The sequence below is a fragment of the Nycticebus coucang genome, chromosome 2, assembly GCF_027406575.1.
Source record: "Nycticebus coucang isolate mNycCou1 chromosome 2, mNycCou1.pri, whole genome shotgun sequence".
Classification (NCBI taxonomy): Eukaryota; Metazoa; Chordata; class Mammalia; order Primates; family Lorisidae; genus Nycticebus; species Nycticebus coucang.
The window spans coordinates 135378695-135394444 of record NC_069781.1 but is presented as its reverse complement, the minus strand read 5'-3'; the positions used below and the strand labels follow the sequence as shown (position 1 = coordinate 135394444).

At 46.3% G+C, this 15750-nt stretch overlaps 1 protein-coding gene across 1 annotated transcript in view; it reads left to right on the top strand.

Moving 5' to 3' along the window:
• TRPM1 (transient receptor potential cation channel subfamily M member 1) overlaps positions 1 to 15750 on the top strand; it is an 85289-nt gene that overhangs the window by 30203 nt on the left and 39336 nt on the right. Inside the window, exons 11-16 of the mRNA XM_053609583.1 lie at positions 1479 to 1652; positions 3012 to 3146; positions 4602 to 4652; positions 7700 to 7840; positions 8641 to 8670; positions 13130 to 13422. Coding sequence (XP_053465558.1) covers positions 1479 to 1652; positions 3012 to 3146; positions 4602 to 4652; positions 7700 to 7840; positions 8641 to 8670; positions 13130 to 13422 — 824 coding nt within the window. The remainder of the gene's footprint in view (positions 1 to 1478; positions 1653 to 3011; positions 3147 to 4601; positions 4653 to 7699; positions 7841 to 8640; positions 8671 to 13129; positions 13423 to 15750) is intronic.

The window sequence follows — 15750 nt, the reverse complement described above, 5'->3', positions numbered from 1 at the left end:
CATGGCACTCTAGCCTAGGGGAACAGAGTGAGACTCTGTCTCAAAAAAAGTCACTCTGAACTTACTGTGGAAAATACACTGGGAAACTACAATGGCAGATGTGCGGAGCCCTGTTAGTAGGTGTCACTCTGGACTAGAGCAGAGGTAGAGAAGAAGGAAAGAACTGGCTGGAAATAAGCAATCGTTAGCATTAAACATGGCTGCCCTTGGGAATGACTTGATCCCAGAGGAGGGCAGTGGAGGGAGGGAGGGAGATGTCAGCAGTGCTGCCAGCGTTTCGCACACTTCCCTGAGATAAGGGACAACTGCTGGGTTGAGGAGAGGTCCTGAGTGTGATTCTGAACATAAGAACCATGTCTTTGGGACATGCAAGTGGAGATGCTGAGTAGGCAGCAGGGACTCGGGAGTGAGGGGACTGCAGCTAGGAAGGGGGGTGCACATTTCTGGTGACCACTGGTGTGGGTATAGATGAAGGAGCGAGCATCAGGGAAGGGCAGGGGGCTGAGGGCAGAGCCCAGGAGAACCTTGATGCTTAAAGCTGAATTGAGCAGCAGCGGCCTGACAGGGAGGAGGGAGCAGGGAGGCTGTGGTGCCTGAGAACCAGCACAGAGGCTCTAGGAGGACGGGGCTGTGCATTCAGACGTGCCAAGGACTCAGCGTGAGGAGGACTGAGACATGCCCATCAACAGTGACCAGAGCCAGAGCCCTGGACAGGCAGAGAGGGTGCAGTGTGCACGTCGGAGGGTGGAAAGAAAGGGAACAGAGGCTCCACGGGCAGACAGCTCCCCAGGAGAGCTGGCCAGAGGCACAGGCATCGAGGATACTAGCAGCAGCGGCAGGCTGTTTAAGTGCTGCTCTGGGTGTGCACCAGATCACCCCCGCCCCGTGTTCTCCCCAGACCACAGGACAAGGCCAGTGGACAGGCCTGCTTCTGCTGTCCCTCCTGTTCTCTGGAGTGAGCACACTCTCCCCTTAATGAATCCAATCTGTCGCCACACTGCATGCATCTCAGTGATATCCAGAGAGCTTTGTCACCCACCGATAAACTCTAGTTCATGTTCACATTCAGGAAGGTGTCTGTGGTCACATCTGCTGTCTCTGATCCCTTCACAGTCATTTTCTCCTATATTAGTCAATAATGGACATATCTTCTTGGCAACTTTGGACGTTCTCTCAGCACCCTTTCCTTTAAAGCACACGTCAATCAAAATAGCAACCACTCTAAGTATGTGACACCACTGTGTGCAAGCAAGGGTGTATAATATCGGTGCATGTGAGTAACCGTGGTTCACGGCATCAGGGCTTTCTCCACCAGACAGCCTGTGGTGACTATGTGTGTGCACGTGTGCATATGGGGGGCATGTGTGTTTACTACATGTTGTGCTTGTGTAGTTCATATGTGCATGTACAGGGGGCTTGTCTTGGAAACAGGGACAGCCTGAAGAACTTTTCTCAACTCTGCTTTCTGTGGCCCGCAGCCCCTGGGAAGCCTGGCCCCCCCAACAGATAGCAAAGCCACGGAGAAGGAGAAGAAGCCACCCATAGCCACCACCAAGGCGGGGAGAGGAAAGGGAAAGGGCAAGAAGAAAGGGAAAGTGAAAGAAGAAGCGGAGGAGGAAACCGACCCCCGGAAGTTAGAGCTGCTGAACTGGGTACGCAGGAAGTCCTGGCCCCCGTTTCTCAGGAGCCCACAGGGTTGGGTCACCCTCCTTCTCCGGGAGAAGGAGTGGTGCTTGTTGCCTTGGCCTCAGACCCGCCTGGGGCCCTGATCCCAAGAAGGACGGTGTCAGTATCACAGCTGGCAACAGTGTGTCCGCCAGGGTGTGGCTGGGCACAGGGGCTCACGCGTTTGGAAGGCCAAGGCAGGAGGTCACTTGAGGTCAGGGGTTCAAAACCAGCCTGGGCAACATAGCAAGAGCCTGTCTCTACCAAAAAAAAAATTCTTTTTTAATTTAAAGTTTAAAAACACCAAATGTTCCTGATTTGGGGTCAATGGTGCCACCCAGAGAGGACATCCTGGTCACCTTGCTCAGCAGTGGGATTCACTGGTTATTATTTGCATAAGAGAAGCCCCAGACAGGCAGATGCTGGATTCATGAAAATACAGCAAACAGACCAATGACCACTGAGCAAATGCAATTTTTCTCTTTTTGAGACAGAGTCTCACTATGTTGCCCTAGGTAGAGTGCTGTGGCATCACAGGTCACAGCAACCTCAAACTCCTGGGCTTAAGCGATTCTCTTGCCTCAGCCTCCTGAGTAGCTGGAACTACAGGCACCTGCCACAACGCCCAGCTATTTTTTGGTTGTAGTTGTCATTGTTGTTTGGCAGGCCAGGGCTGTGTTCAAACCCACCAGCTCCAGTGTATGTGATTGGCGCCCGAGCTGCTGAGCTACAGGCGCGGAGCCAGCAAATGCAATTTGCACAAGAAAACCTTTTTGAAAGACAGAGCCTGTGACTGGGTATGTGAGGGTGATGGCAGCTATGTGGGCTGGGAGCCTGGAGCTACACGTCACCTGGTTGTTCCAGTCTCACCACTGCCAGGATACAGGCAGGACAGGGCAGCAGGCCAGGGCAGCAGGCCTGGACAGTGGCAGGTGCCTGCCACCATCATGGCCACTTACACCAGTGCCCAGGTGATTCTACATGGAATTCCATCACCGCCGGACAGATACTTCTCAGTCAAGCAAACAAATGGTAAAAACTGGACAGAATAATGCCAGCATGGCTGAGATTTTGAATCCTCACCAATCCTCACCATTATATTTATGGCAGTCTTTATATTATTAATAAAAAGGAGAAAATCATTTACAAACTTTGATAGAACACAGAGAGGCCAAACTGAGAAGAAAGGAGCCGGGAGATGGGGCATGATTACTCCAGGTAAAGAACAAAGATGACCATGTTCAGAACACTCTGGGAGCTGGGGCAGGGGTCAGACGACTGTTGTCACCTCTGTATCCCTCTGACCAGCCGCTCACGCCCCGCCCCACCCACCCCGGTCCATGCAGGTGAGTGCTCTGGAGCAGGCGATGCTGGACGCTTTAGTGCTAGATCGCGTGGACTTCGTGAAGCTGCTGATTGAAAACGGAGTGAACATGCAGCACTTTCTGACCATCCCGAGGCTGGAGGAGCTTTATAACACAGTGAGTGTTCCAGAAGAGGAAGCGTGGAGGGCAGCCGGCCATGTGGATGTACTGACCACGGCTGTGTGGTGCAGAGATGTGCTCAGATGAGTGCGGCCTCACTGGAACACAGTTTGAGCTGGGAGGTCCACAGTAACAGCAGGCAGCCACTGTCACCTGCTGCTGGCCACATCCTACCCCAGGCGGAGCCAGTCAGTCCCTCCCTTGTGGGGTGTTCTTAGCTCTTTTTTTTTTTTTTTATGTCTTGATCAGAACTCTTTCATTGGCAAGTAAGAAATCTGGCTTTAAATATGCAAAAAGTTTGAATACACATTTTACAAAAGAAGATATACAAATGGCCAATACGTATATGAAAATGTGCTCAATATCATTAATGATAAAAGAAATGCAATTTAAAACTACAATAACATACCATATTACATCCATTAAAATAAAAAATGACAATACCAAGTATTGGCTAAGATGTAAAACCACTGAAATTCATACATTGCTGGTGGGAGGGTAAAATGGTACAAGTGCTTTGAAGATCTGAGCTTCTATTTCTTCTAAAGTTAAACATACGTCTACCCATGACCCAACAGTTTCATTCCTGGACATTAATCCATGAAAAATGAAAACATATGTCCACAAAAAGACTCAGGGCATTATATTTATGGCAGTCTTATTCTTTTTTTGTTTTTATTGTTAAATCATAGCTGTGTACATTAGTGCAATCAAGGGGTACAATGTGGGGTTTCATATACAATCTGAAATATTCTCATCAAACTGTTCAACGTAGCCTTCATGGCATTTTCTTAGTTATTGTATGTAGGCATTTGTATTCTGCATTTAGTAAGTTTCACCTGTACCCATTCTAAGATGCACCGTAGATGTGGCCCCACCCATTACCCTCTCTCCAGTGCTCTTAGCTCTTGCTCCACACCTGGGCATTGTATGTGAGCACTTATTTATACACGGAGAGAATCTGGCTTCTTAGATATTAGCAGATGAAAAGTCACCATGTTGAGCAGCTGGTTTGTTCTTTGGGATTCTCACATTTTTATGAGACTTTGGTGAAAAATGTAGACCTGAGTTTTGGCAGCAAGGAGCTCCTCTGTATTAAAAGAGAAGTATTTGGTTTATATTATTACAGTATGGTTTTGAGAATTTACACTTCCTTCCACATTTTAAGATTTTTAAGTTGCAGATATGGCCCTCGGGAGTTGCTTGTAAAAGTTGGTGACTCCTTAAACACTCTTCTGTACACCTTAAGATACTCTTTAAACTAATTCACATATTTTTTAATTTGCTGGATATTTCTTAACCACAACCAGCTCTGTTTTGTAAAAGAAGTAGGCTGACAGTCGGTTATGCTCTGGCTCTCACAATTCATGAATTATATCCAGTCAGGGTAGGGTTTGCTCCAAGGGTTGAAAAGAAAAGCATATTTACTCTGGCTGAATGCTTCTCTTTCAGAGACTGGGTCCACCAAATACACTCCATCTGCTGGTGAGGGATGTAAAAAAGGTCAGTCTACTGTTTTAAAATCCTTACTGACAACCGGTGTCTTTCACTAAAAAATTTCTTTTCTTTTCTTTCTTTCTTTTTTTTTTTTTCTGAGATAGAGTCTCACTATGTTACCGTTGGTAGAGTGCCCTGGCATCATAGCTCACAGCAACCTCCAACTCTTGGGCTTATGTGATCCTCTTGCCTCAGCCTTCTGAGTAGCTTGGACTACAGGCATGAGCCACAAGGCCTAAGTAGTTTTTCTATTTTTAGTAGAGACGGGGGTCTCACTCTTGCTCAGGCTGGTCGCAAACTCATGAGCTCGAGTGATCCACTTGCTTCAGCCTCCCAGAGTGCTAGGATTACAAGCATGAGCCACTGCACCTATCCTGAAACATTTTTTAAAAACCATTTTTCAATTTCCAAACTCTTATTAAAAAGAGTTAACTTAAAACTAAAAAAGAAAAGGATAATCTTTAAAGAAAAAATTGCATGCTCATGCCAGTACATGGTAGGAACATGACATGTTCAGTGGTTATCGTTGGTGCCATTGCCAAGACCAGAGGCAGCCCTGCGTCCTGCCGCCCTGGCCTGCCCTCCCTCCCTGCAGCTCCACGCTCTGTCTCTACTTCAAGATCTCTCACCCACATACTGGACCTCTTTCTAGAAGTGCCATCCTATGTGCCCCACTGGGTACCACAGTTGTGCTGGCCCATTTGGCTCCCCTGTTATTAAGTGGCAAATGTTTCTCCCACTTTCTGCTGCCCCTGACTACTCACAGCCTGTGTTCCTGTACAGTCTCACTCTCGCACTGTTCTCTCATGCCATTTCTTACATCTTATCACCACGGGTTAGAGGATTAGGCTGGCTTCACCTGAGAGTGACTCATTTTACTAGAAGGCAGTCTGGAGCTGCAGAGTGTGGACTCGTAACCTGAGCATGCAAAAATAACCCGGATGAGAGAACAGGGTTTTCATTCAGGTCCCTGATAGCCTGGTCACATTTCATACCAATATTTAATCCTAAGAATATGAAAAGTGGCCTCTACAGTCTTCATAGACCAGAACACAGAATCAGTGAGGTGGGAACCCAGAGGGACCTCTGAGACCCTCTAGCCCAGTGCCCTTCCTTTCCAAATAAGGAATATGATTTCCCTAATAGGGCCCAGCTGGAAGATCAGTTAGGCAGCACAGACATTCAAAAGTCACAGCTGCCTTACTCTAGGCCCACCTACTTCTCACCTGACCAGCTTCAATAGTGCTCTATTCTCCAGTCCATCTCTCTGACCATCCCCTGCTTAAAATCCTCCAAAGTCTCCCTATGAGCCACAGCGTGGAGTCCAAGCTCATTTCAAGAAACATGCACCCTTCTGGGCCTGGTCCATGTCCACATCCCCCACTAGTTCCCACTTTGTCCACACTGCATCTGACACTCTGGTGAGGGGAGTCTGCCTCCTGCCCTGGGCCACGCCTCCTGTCCTGGGCCACGCCTCCTGTCCTGGGCCACTCCTCCTGCCCTGGGCCACGCCTCCTGTCCTGGGCCACTCCTCCTCCCCTGAGCCACGCCTTCTGCCCTGGGCCACACACCTCACTCATGTCTGCAGATCCTTTCTCCTGCTCCACCTGCCCCCAGCTACCTCGGTAGCGCCTCCTCCAGAAGCCCTTTCTCATTCTCCCACCGGTGCGCTGAGCTGCTGCATCAGGACTGTTGACAGGGATGTAAAAAAGGTCAGTCTACTGTTTTGCCCCTCTCCCCAACCAAGAGCCCCTCAGAGCAGGGCTGTATCTCCTTATTTCTGCATATAGAACCCCCAACTGAGTCATGGATCACAAAAGGGTTGAAAAACACATGATGCAAGCAGGAAAGGTTTAGCCCACGTGGCCAGTCTTGTGAAGGGAGACTGTTTGGAAGGTAGCCCCTGTACAGTGGATCTCAGGATTACACCATCATTTCAGCCGTATGAAATTAACAAACCAATAAATGGCACCCAGAAAAAATCCTTAAAAATGGCTGGTCCAGGCAGCGCCTGAGGCTCAAGGAGTAGGGCGCCGGTCCCATATGCCAGAAGTGGCAGGTTCAAACCTAGCCCCGGCCAAAAACCACAAAAAAACAAACAAACAAACAAAAAAAACGGCTGGTCCACTCTGCCTCCCAGATAAATGGGCCAGCCACATGAGTGGCCGACTTGAGTCGCCTCTCTCCCGCTGGTTCCTCTCCTCCCACATGCTGTCTCAACACATCCTCTTCCCTCTTGATGCAAAACTCTGCTCTCACAGTCAAACCAGATGGTTTTCGGTGTTTGTGTTCTGACTAAAGTTGGGGGGCGGGGGTCCCAGGAAAGTCACAGGGCACCTCTGGGAGCTTTCCCTGGAGAAGCCCCAGTCCTGGAGATATTCTGTCTCACGCCTGCCTCCCAGGAAGCCCTTCTTGTTCGGCATGAAATGTGGTTTCCAGCCTCCTGCCTCTGGCTTCAACTCTGCAAGCAGCTATCAAAACATCTCCTTATCAAAACTAAACTGCTCCATGGCTCAGTGAGTAGGGCGCTGGCCCCATATACCAAGGGTGGCGGGTTCAAACCCAGCCCCGGCGAACTGCAACAAAAAAATAGCCGGGCGTTGTGGCGGGCTCCTGTAGTCCCAGCTGCTCGGGAGGCTGAGGCAGGAGAATAGCGGAAGCCCAAAAGCTGGAGGTTGCTGTGAGTCCTGTGACATCATGGCACTCTACCAAAGGCGGTAAAGTGAGACTCTGTCTCTACAAAAAAAAAAAAAAAAAACTAAACTGCTCCCACCCAGACGCTTCACACCACTTCCCTCACATGTCCACCCACGGCCTGCAGATCACAGAGCATGGCAGCCACCCACCCTATAGCCACAAGGGTCCCAACCCTTTTTCTCACTGGAAAAGCTTAACACATTTCTTGGAAAATGGCTTAACCCATTACCACCCCCCACCCCACCCCATCATATGGTAAGAGCCTGAATATTGTTTACTCTCCCACCTGCTACATCAACTCCCAAGTTCGTGACTGCACTTTATAGGGACCTGAGACAAAACTTCTTTCCTTGCAGAGCAACCTCCCACCTGACTACCACATCAGCCTTATAGACATCGGACTGGTGCTGGAATACCTCATGGGGGGCGCCTACCGCTGCAACTACACTCGGAAAAGCTTCCGGACCCTGTACAACAACTTGTTTGGACCAAAGAGGGTAGAACCCAGTGAATGTGCAGTGTTGTGTGGTGTCCGGAGTGACCTGGGGTTCCTTGTTGTCAATAAAGCAGCCGGTTCAAAGCCCGGCACTTCCCCCATCCCGAGCAGGCCCACCTCACCTCCCAGCTACTCTGGGATGTGGGGTGTCCTCACCCCAGCACCCCTGAACAGAACCACAGCCCAGGCCACACGGGATCTGCCCTTGTTCTTTGTCCCTAGCAGCCTCCCTCCATGGCTACTGTCCTGCCCTCCACCCCTCGACCCATCCTTTCATCCCACCCCTGCAGCTGCCCTAAGTTCCAAAGCATGGCACCTGCCAGAGCATCTGAGACCTCCTCACTGCCTGAAGAATCGTCACAGCACCCCAGCTCTCTGCTGGCTGTCCCCACCCCACCATGGCAGACCAAGTACCTCCTCCTAAATCAAACTGTATTACCGTGCCTGCCTCATTTCCCCCAGGGGTGCCTTTCCTGACCCCACTCTTAGCAATAGGCCAGCTCAAATGTCAGCTGTGTCCTCCCCTCATTTTTGTCAGGGAGCTTCTCTGTTCTGCCCAGAACCAGGGTTACAGTCTGCAGCTCTTTCTCAATTAACTACTAACAAAAAAACGAGTTTCCACGTTTGCTTATTAAAGCATTTCTTTTCCTTGGATATTGTCATTAGTTAATGGTACAAAGTACTTTTTAATTGACTAGTATGTCTACTACTAACAATACTATTAATGTACTACTAACATTGCTACTATTAATATTGGCTATTTGAGTAAACTGATTTTTTCCCTCCCCTTTCATTATGCAGCCTAAAGCTCTTAAGCTTCTGGGAATGGAAGTAAGTAGAATTTGTGTTCCATAGTTTTATATCTTGGACCCAACATACACAGCCCTTTTAGTTCTGTATTTCTTTAACACCAAATGAACACATTTCTTTTCTATGAACAAATGCACCATACTACTCACCAAAATTTACTCAGATGCCATAGTCACATTATATAAAAGGATTATATATCCCTTTTTAAAAGGGTAAAACCCTCTTAATTAATTTTATAGAGTTAGCAAAACCACCATTTCAAAAAAAAGAGAGAATAATGCTACTTATATATTTAAAAATTATAAATAGGGCCAGGTGTGGTGGCTCACACCTATAATTCTAGCACTCTGGGGGGCCCAGGCAGGTGGATTGCCCGAGCTCATGAGTTCAAGACCAGCCTGAGCAAGAAACCTCGTCTCTACTAAAAATAGAAAAGAAAACTAGTTGGGTGTAGTGGTGGGCACCTGTAGTCCCAGCTACCTGGAGGCTGAGGCAAGAAGACTGTTCCAGCCCAAGAGTCTGAGGTTGCTGTGAGCTATGATGTTACAGCCCTCTACCCAAGGCAGCAGAGTGAGACTCTGTCTCAAAAAAAAAAAAAAAAAAAAACAAAGATAAAAATACCAGAAATAACCTAAACAAGAAACCTTAAGAACAAAGTACTAGGGCGGTGCCTGTGGCTCAGTGAGTAGGGCGCCGGCCCCATATGCCGAGGGTGGCGGGTTCAAACCCAGCCCCGGCCAAACTGCAACAAAAAAATAGCCGGGCGTTGTGGCGGGCGCCTGTAGTCCCAGCTGCTCGGGAGGCTGAGGCAAGAGAATCGCATAAGCCCAAGAGTTAGAGGTTGCTGTGAGCCGTGTGACGCCACGGCACTCTACCCGAGGGCAGTACAGTGAGACTCTGTCTCTACCAAAAAAAGAACAAAGTACTAGACATAGAAATATTTAAGTGGATGGAATCATATCAACAAGAAGGGGAAAAGTATGAGGATCATTTCTCAGTGAGCGCTAAGGAAGAATTTGGAAAAACGTAAAACACGTTTAATTTTTTACTAAATAATTAGTTCACTAGAAGGAGAATGATAAAAATAAATAAGAAAATTAAATGTTCTCTTGATATGATTAAAATATGTATATACCATAGGCTCCAGGAGCAAGAGAAACGCAGGACTGAGGAGCCAAGCCCTGAAGTCATTTCTATAAAAATCAAGAGCAAGACATCATCATTATTCTTACTAGTCTGCAAAAGTGTTCTGGAAATTATATGACATGAAAAAAATGCTAAAGAAAGAATACTCAAAAAGGGAAGAAAATAATTATCAACAAAATAGTTTATATCTGGAAAACCCAGAAAAATCAACTAAACTTACCTTACTATAAGACAAAAGTGCCAAGGCCTGTAATCCCAGCACTCTGGGAGGCCGAGGTGGGTGGATTGCCTGAGCTCAGGAGTTTGAGACCAGTCTGAGCAAGAGAGAGACCCCATCTCTAAAAGTAGCTGAGTGTTGTGGTGGGCACCTATAGCCCCAGCTACTCAGGATTCCCTCACACTTGCTATGCCAGGTAGGGTGCGTCAGTTCCCAGCTGGTTTGTCAGACTCATCTGTAAAATAGCTTGGTCCAGTCAAGCCTCTTAGAGTATATATTTCACCCCTTCATAATCTCTACCATAAATATGAATCTACTCAGGCTTTATATTTTATAGACGCAACTTTGGTAATTTATATTTTCCTAAAAATTATTTATTTAATCTGGACTTTCAAGTTCATTAGGATAAACTCTTACATAGTATTCTAGTTTTTTTAGTCTCAGTATCTTTAGCTGCATGCCATTTCTTGTGCCAATTTTTTAGAATATTGTATCTCCTTTTTTTTTATTTAAGAGATAGGCTCTCACTCTGTCACCCATGGCTCGGTTGCAGTGGCACAATCTGAGGTCAAGCGACATTCCTAAATCTCTAAGACCACAAGCACTTGCCAGCACACCTGGCTAATCATTTTGAAAATATTTTTGTAGAAATGGGACCCTGCTATGTTGCGCAGGCTGGTCTTGAACTCCTGGATTCAAGTGATCCTCCTGCCTCAGCCTAAATGGTGGGATTACCGATGTGGGTCACCTTGCCAGGCCTCCTCCTCTTTTTTCTTTCTTTCCATTTTGTTTTTTGGCCGGGGCCGGGTTTGAACCCGCCACCTCTGGTATTTGGGGCCAGCGCCCTACTCCTAGAGCCACAGGCACTGCCCTCCTCTTTTTTCTTTCTTAACCACACTTGCCTACATATTTTATTGGTGTTTTTCCTTTATCAAGCAACTTTCTTTTTTCCATTTCCGCTTTAATAACGTTTGCTTTTACTTTCGTTATTCCATCCACACTCTTTTCCCGGAGTTACTGAATTATTTTTATTGACCCAATTTGAAAATAAAGTTCACTCATTTTCAATCTTCCCTGTATTCCAATAAATATAATAAAGGTATAAATTTTTCTGAGTATTATTTTATGGTATTCCATGGGTTTCAATAAGTAGAATGTTCATTGCCACTTATTTCCAAAAGTTTATAATTTCACCTTTGATCCAAAAGTTGTTTACAAGTGTATTTTTAATTTTCCAGATATTATTGTTGCTGTGATCCTATTGTTATTGATTACTAATTTTACTCCTTATATGTGACTACACGCTTTCTGATATTTGGAATTTGTTGAGATACGTGTAGAAAATATCACAAGAATTGGAGTGATATGCCTGGTTGATTTTTGTTAATAACCCATGTATGGTTATGGGGGTGGAGGAAAAGCAGAAAGAGGAATGGAGGGAGGGGAGTGGGGCCTTGGTGTGTGTCACACTTTATGGGGGCAAGACATGATTGCAAGAGGGACTTTACCTAATAATTGCAATCAGTGTAACCTGGCTTATTGTACCCTCAATGAATCCCCAACAATAAAAATTAAAAAAAATAACCCATGCATGTTGGAAACAAACGTGTATTCTTTGTTTGTTGGGTATAATTCTTCTACAGCATTTACTCATGAGATCACATTCATTCTGCTATTCTAGTTGCTTCTAGACTTACTAATTGTTTTCAAATTCATTGCTCAGTGAGGTGTGTTTAGAGACCCTTACTATGACTATGTGTCAATTTCTCCCTGTACTCCCAGTTCATATCATTTGTTATTTTATTGGGTTTTCTTTTTCTTATTGATTTGTCACAGACAAAGGTATTTTAGGATCCTTGTTTCTTATATTATTTCTCTGGCAATTTTTTAAAAGAATTTGCATATAATTAATATTTTAATACGATTACATGTAACTGTAAGGTAGGCTTAACGAGACTTCTATGTTATAACATTTAATTAGCCATTAGTTGATTTTTATTTATTTTATATGTTCTTGAAAATAAAGCTATGTTTACCTTTAAATTTCTATAATGTCCATTTTTAACCTGTAAAAACCAACCATCCCTAAGGTACTGTGATTGTAGCTTTATTGTGACAAAATTAGAAAATTAGAACAAAAACATTTACATCAGAGGTAAGACACTATAGTTTCAATGAAAATGTTATCATAACTCGCTATAATTATTACAAAAATTGAGTTAGTTGTGAACAACTCATAATAGGAACTGAAAACTGGGATTTCACCCAGAGCACCCCAGGCTGTTTTCAATCTTGCCCATCCCAAGCATGCAAATGTAGCAAGTTGTTCAGACTCCCAGGGAATGGAAGGAATTCACAACCTCTCAGAGTCCTAGTAACAATAAAAGTAGATAAATGAAGGGAATGTTCTTTGCAAAAGAGCAAACATCTGTTTCTGTTATTTCATTGAGTACTGAAATATTAGCCTGGAATCATCTAAGACCCACATGTTTCCAGGCCAGTTCTCCCAACCATTACCTGCCTTTTCTGAGAATTCTGCATGGTTTTCAGAACAGTTCTTATAATCCCTTTAGGAAATGGGAAATCTTGGCCTCCCCTTCGTGCCATATGGGAGAAAGGCCAGTACTCATTCAAAATGGAATGTTTGCTTTCTTAAAACATTTCTCTCTACTGTCTTTTACATTTTTCCGATTAATTTCTGGCTGGTTTTATCTGGCAAAGGAGTGCTGACATTATGCTGCCTGCGAAGACGTCCCCAGGAGACAGACTGCAGCCCTCCCCTCTCCCTCTCCCTGCTATTGTATTTAGGGCTGCGGGGAGGTTCTGTTTGTTTTAGTTTTGCAGCATCTCCGTGTTAAAAGCTTCTGAGTAAAAAAACTGCTCACCAGGGGTGCCAGTGACTCACCGCAGTAGGCCTTTGCAGTGCATTTGGTTTTAGGTGGTTTAATTATCATAGTAAGCATGTGCATCCTTAATCTGTGGAGTGGAAACTTAACGTGTACTTGGAAACCTCCTTCCCGCCTCTGACAGAAGGGTTTGCTACCTCCAGTAGTTCCAGAACCCTTCCTTGCACACGTTTAAGGCAGAACCACGAAAAATGGGCTTTTCTCCCCTCAGGATGATGAGCCTCCGGCCAAAGGGAAGAAAAAGAAGAAGAAGAAGAAGGAGGAGGAGATGGACATCGACGTGGATGACCCGGCAGTCAGCCGCTTCCAGTACCCCTTCCACGAGCTGATGGTGTGGGCCGTGCTCATGAAGCGCCAGAAGATGGCCGTGTTCCTGTGGCAGCGCGGGGAGGAGAGCATGGCCAAGGCGCTGGTGGCCTGCAAGCTCTACAAGGCCATGGCCCACGAGTCCTCCGAGAGCGAGCTGGTGGACGACATCTCCCAGGACCTGGACAACAACTCCAAGTGAGTGTTGAGAGGGGATGTACAGGCTGGGAGAGACCACGACCTCAGGGAGGGCTTGCCAGGGTCCTCCTGTCTCGCTCAAGGACGGCGACAGGTGGAGTTTGTTCGGAAGTCACTTTGTCCTTCCCGTGAGTGCTTTTCCTCTGCCTCTCTGAGGCTGTTTCTGGACTGTGGCGGGTTTTTTTTAATTGTTGTTTGTTTCCTGCCTCCTCATGCAAACTCCTGAACTGCAATGCAAAGACCAGTGAGATTAATTATCCACATGGATTAAAACTCGCTGAGCCTGAGCCTGGGACTGTGAACCTCACAAGTGTTCCTCGGGTTTTTTTCTCCCCTCTTAGATGGGACAGGATGGCTAACCCGGGACTTGGGAATTCCTCCCCGAGGTCAGTTAGGCTCCAGCCAGCCCAAGTAGCTGAGGCTCTGATAAAATCATTTCCCTGAGGGCAGACCTGCTTAAGAAGAGCGCTCTAGTGTGGTTCCAAACGCTCCAGTGTGGTTCCAAACCCTTTCTTTCCCCTGCCCCAGCCAGAAGCACCAAGGGTTTTTTCTCCTCGATTTGCTGTGAGAACCTGCAGATGGAAGGCACAAGAGTACAGGGGCCCTCCTGTGACTGGGTCCCCCTGGGGTCTATGACCTACACAGACGTGTCCACACTGAGCTTTTGGTGACTTATCCATCACAGTTCACATTTTCTCACCCTGCACTGGTTCCCACAGGAGTTTCTGCTCCAGTAAGTGGTGGTTCCCTGAGTCCCGTCTGTGTCTCCAGTTTGGGGGACAGCAGTTTTCCCAGTGACGTCACCTCTCTGAAGGATCAGGAAGAGTTGTGGATTATCAGCTTATGCAGGTTTTTACTTGTTAGGACAGACTGGTGACTACTAAGTTCCTTCCATGCCAATCTGGAAACCAGAGATCCCAGCACAACTTTACAACTTTATAAGTACATGAACTAGAGGCAGATGCAGGCAGCTCTGCCAACATCTATTAGCTTTGTTGTCTGAAGTATGCTGCTTTTATTTTGAACTGTATGATTTCTTTCTTTTCTTTTTTTTTTTTTTTTTTTTTGTGGTTTTTGGCCGGGGCTGGGTTTGAACCCGCCACCTCTGGCATATGGGACCGGCACCCTACTCCTTGAGCCACAGGCGCCGCCCTGAACTGTATGATTTCTTTACTTGCTTTTTTTGAGACAGAGTCTCACTGTCGCCCTGGGTAGAGTGCTGTAGTGTCATAGCTCCCAGAAACCTTGGGCTTGAGCAATCCTCTTGCCCCAGCCTCCCAAGTAGCTGGGATTACAAGTGTGTACCACCCCACCCAGCTAGTTTTTTTTTTTTTTTCTGTTTTTATTAGAGCCGGGTCTGGCTCTTGCTCAGGCTGCTCTTGAACTCCTGAGCTCAAGCAATCCTCCCACCTCAGCCTCCCAGAGTGTTAGTATTACAGGTGAGAGCCACCATGCCCAGCTGGCTGCATGATTTCAAAACTTGCCAGCCAATTTCTAAACATTAGGAATTCAAGCCTCTCTAAAAATGAGGATGTGTCCACATACCTTGTGAGTTTATAGATGCCATTGTCTCTTGCTTCCTAAGAGTGTACATGTCTCTCTTGTGATGCGGCCCCTGGCCCAGAAGGCCTGAGGAGAGCATTCCTCTTCAGGGGACAGAGAAGCCCATTCTCCCACACTTAACTCTGCCTTCTTCCTTCAGCTCATGACTGGAATACAGTCTTCAACAGAATGGAGAAGCAAAACCAGAGGAGGGTGATCACATGGACCCATATCTTTTTAAAATTGTTTTGGTGTTGGGGTGGCACTTGTGGCTCAAAGGAGTAGGGTGTCAGCCCCATATACCGGAGGTGGCAGGTTCACACCCAGCCCCGGCCAAAAACTGCAAAAAAAAAAAAAAAAGTTGTTTTGATGCTTATATTTGCTTTTACTTTTTTTTTTTTTTAACTTCAACGTGAAGGTACAGACAACCAGGTCACAGTATTGAATTTATTGGGTAGACTTGTCTTGTGGTTGTGATGGGACCATATCTTAACCATATTCCCTAACAAAAAGTTAAAGGAACAGGGATATTTATGGCCATCATCAAATATTTGAATCTGGATCATGTGCTAAAGAGAATAAATTTTATGTTCAAATTTCAGCTTGTCACCTTCTATATTCCCCCCAACTCCTGTCACTGCGCCCCCATCAGCAGTTAGGCTCTCCGCCTTCTCTGGGCCCTGTGACAACTATTCCTCATTTCTATCATGGTGCAGAGAATGTGGAATTCTCGCAAAATAGATGTGCTATTAACGTATTACCCACACCCAGAGAAAGGCACACATC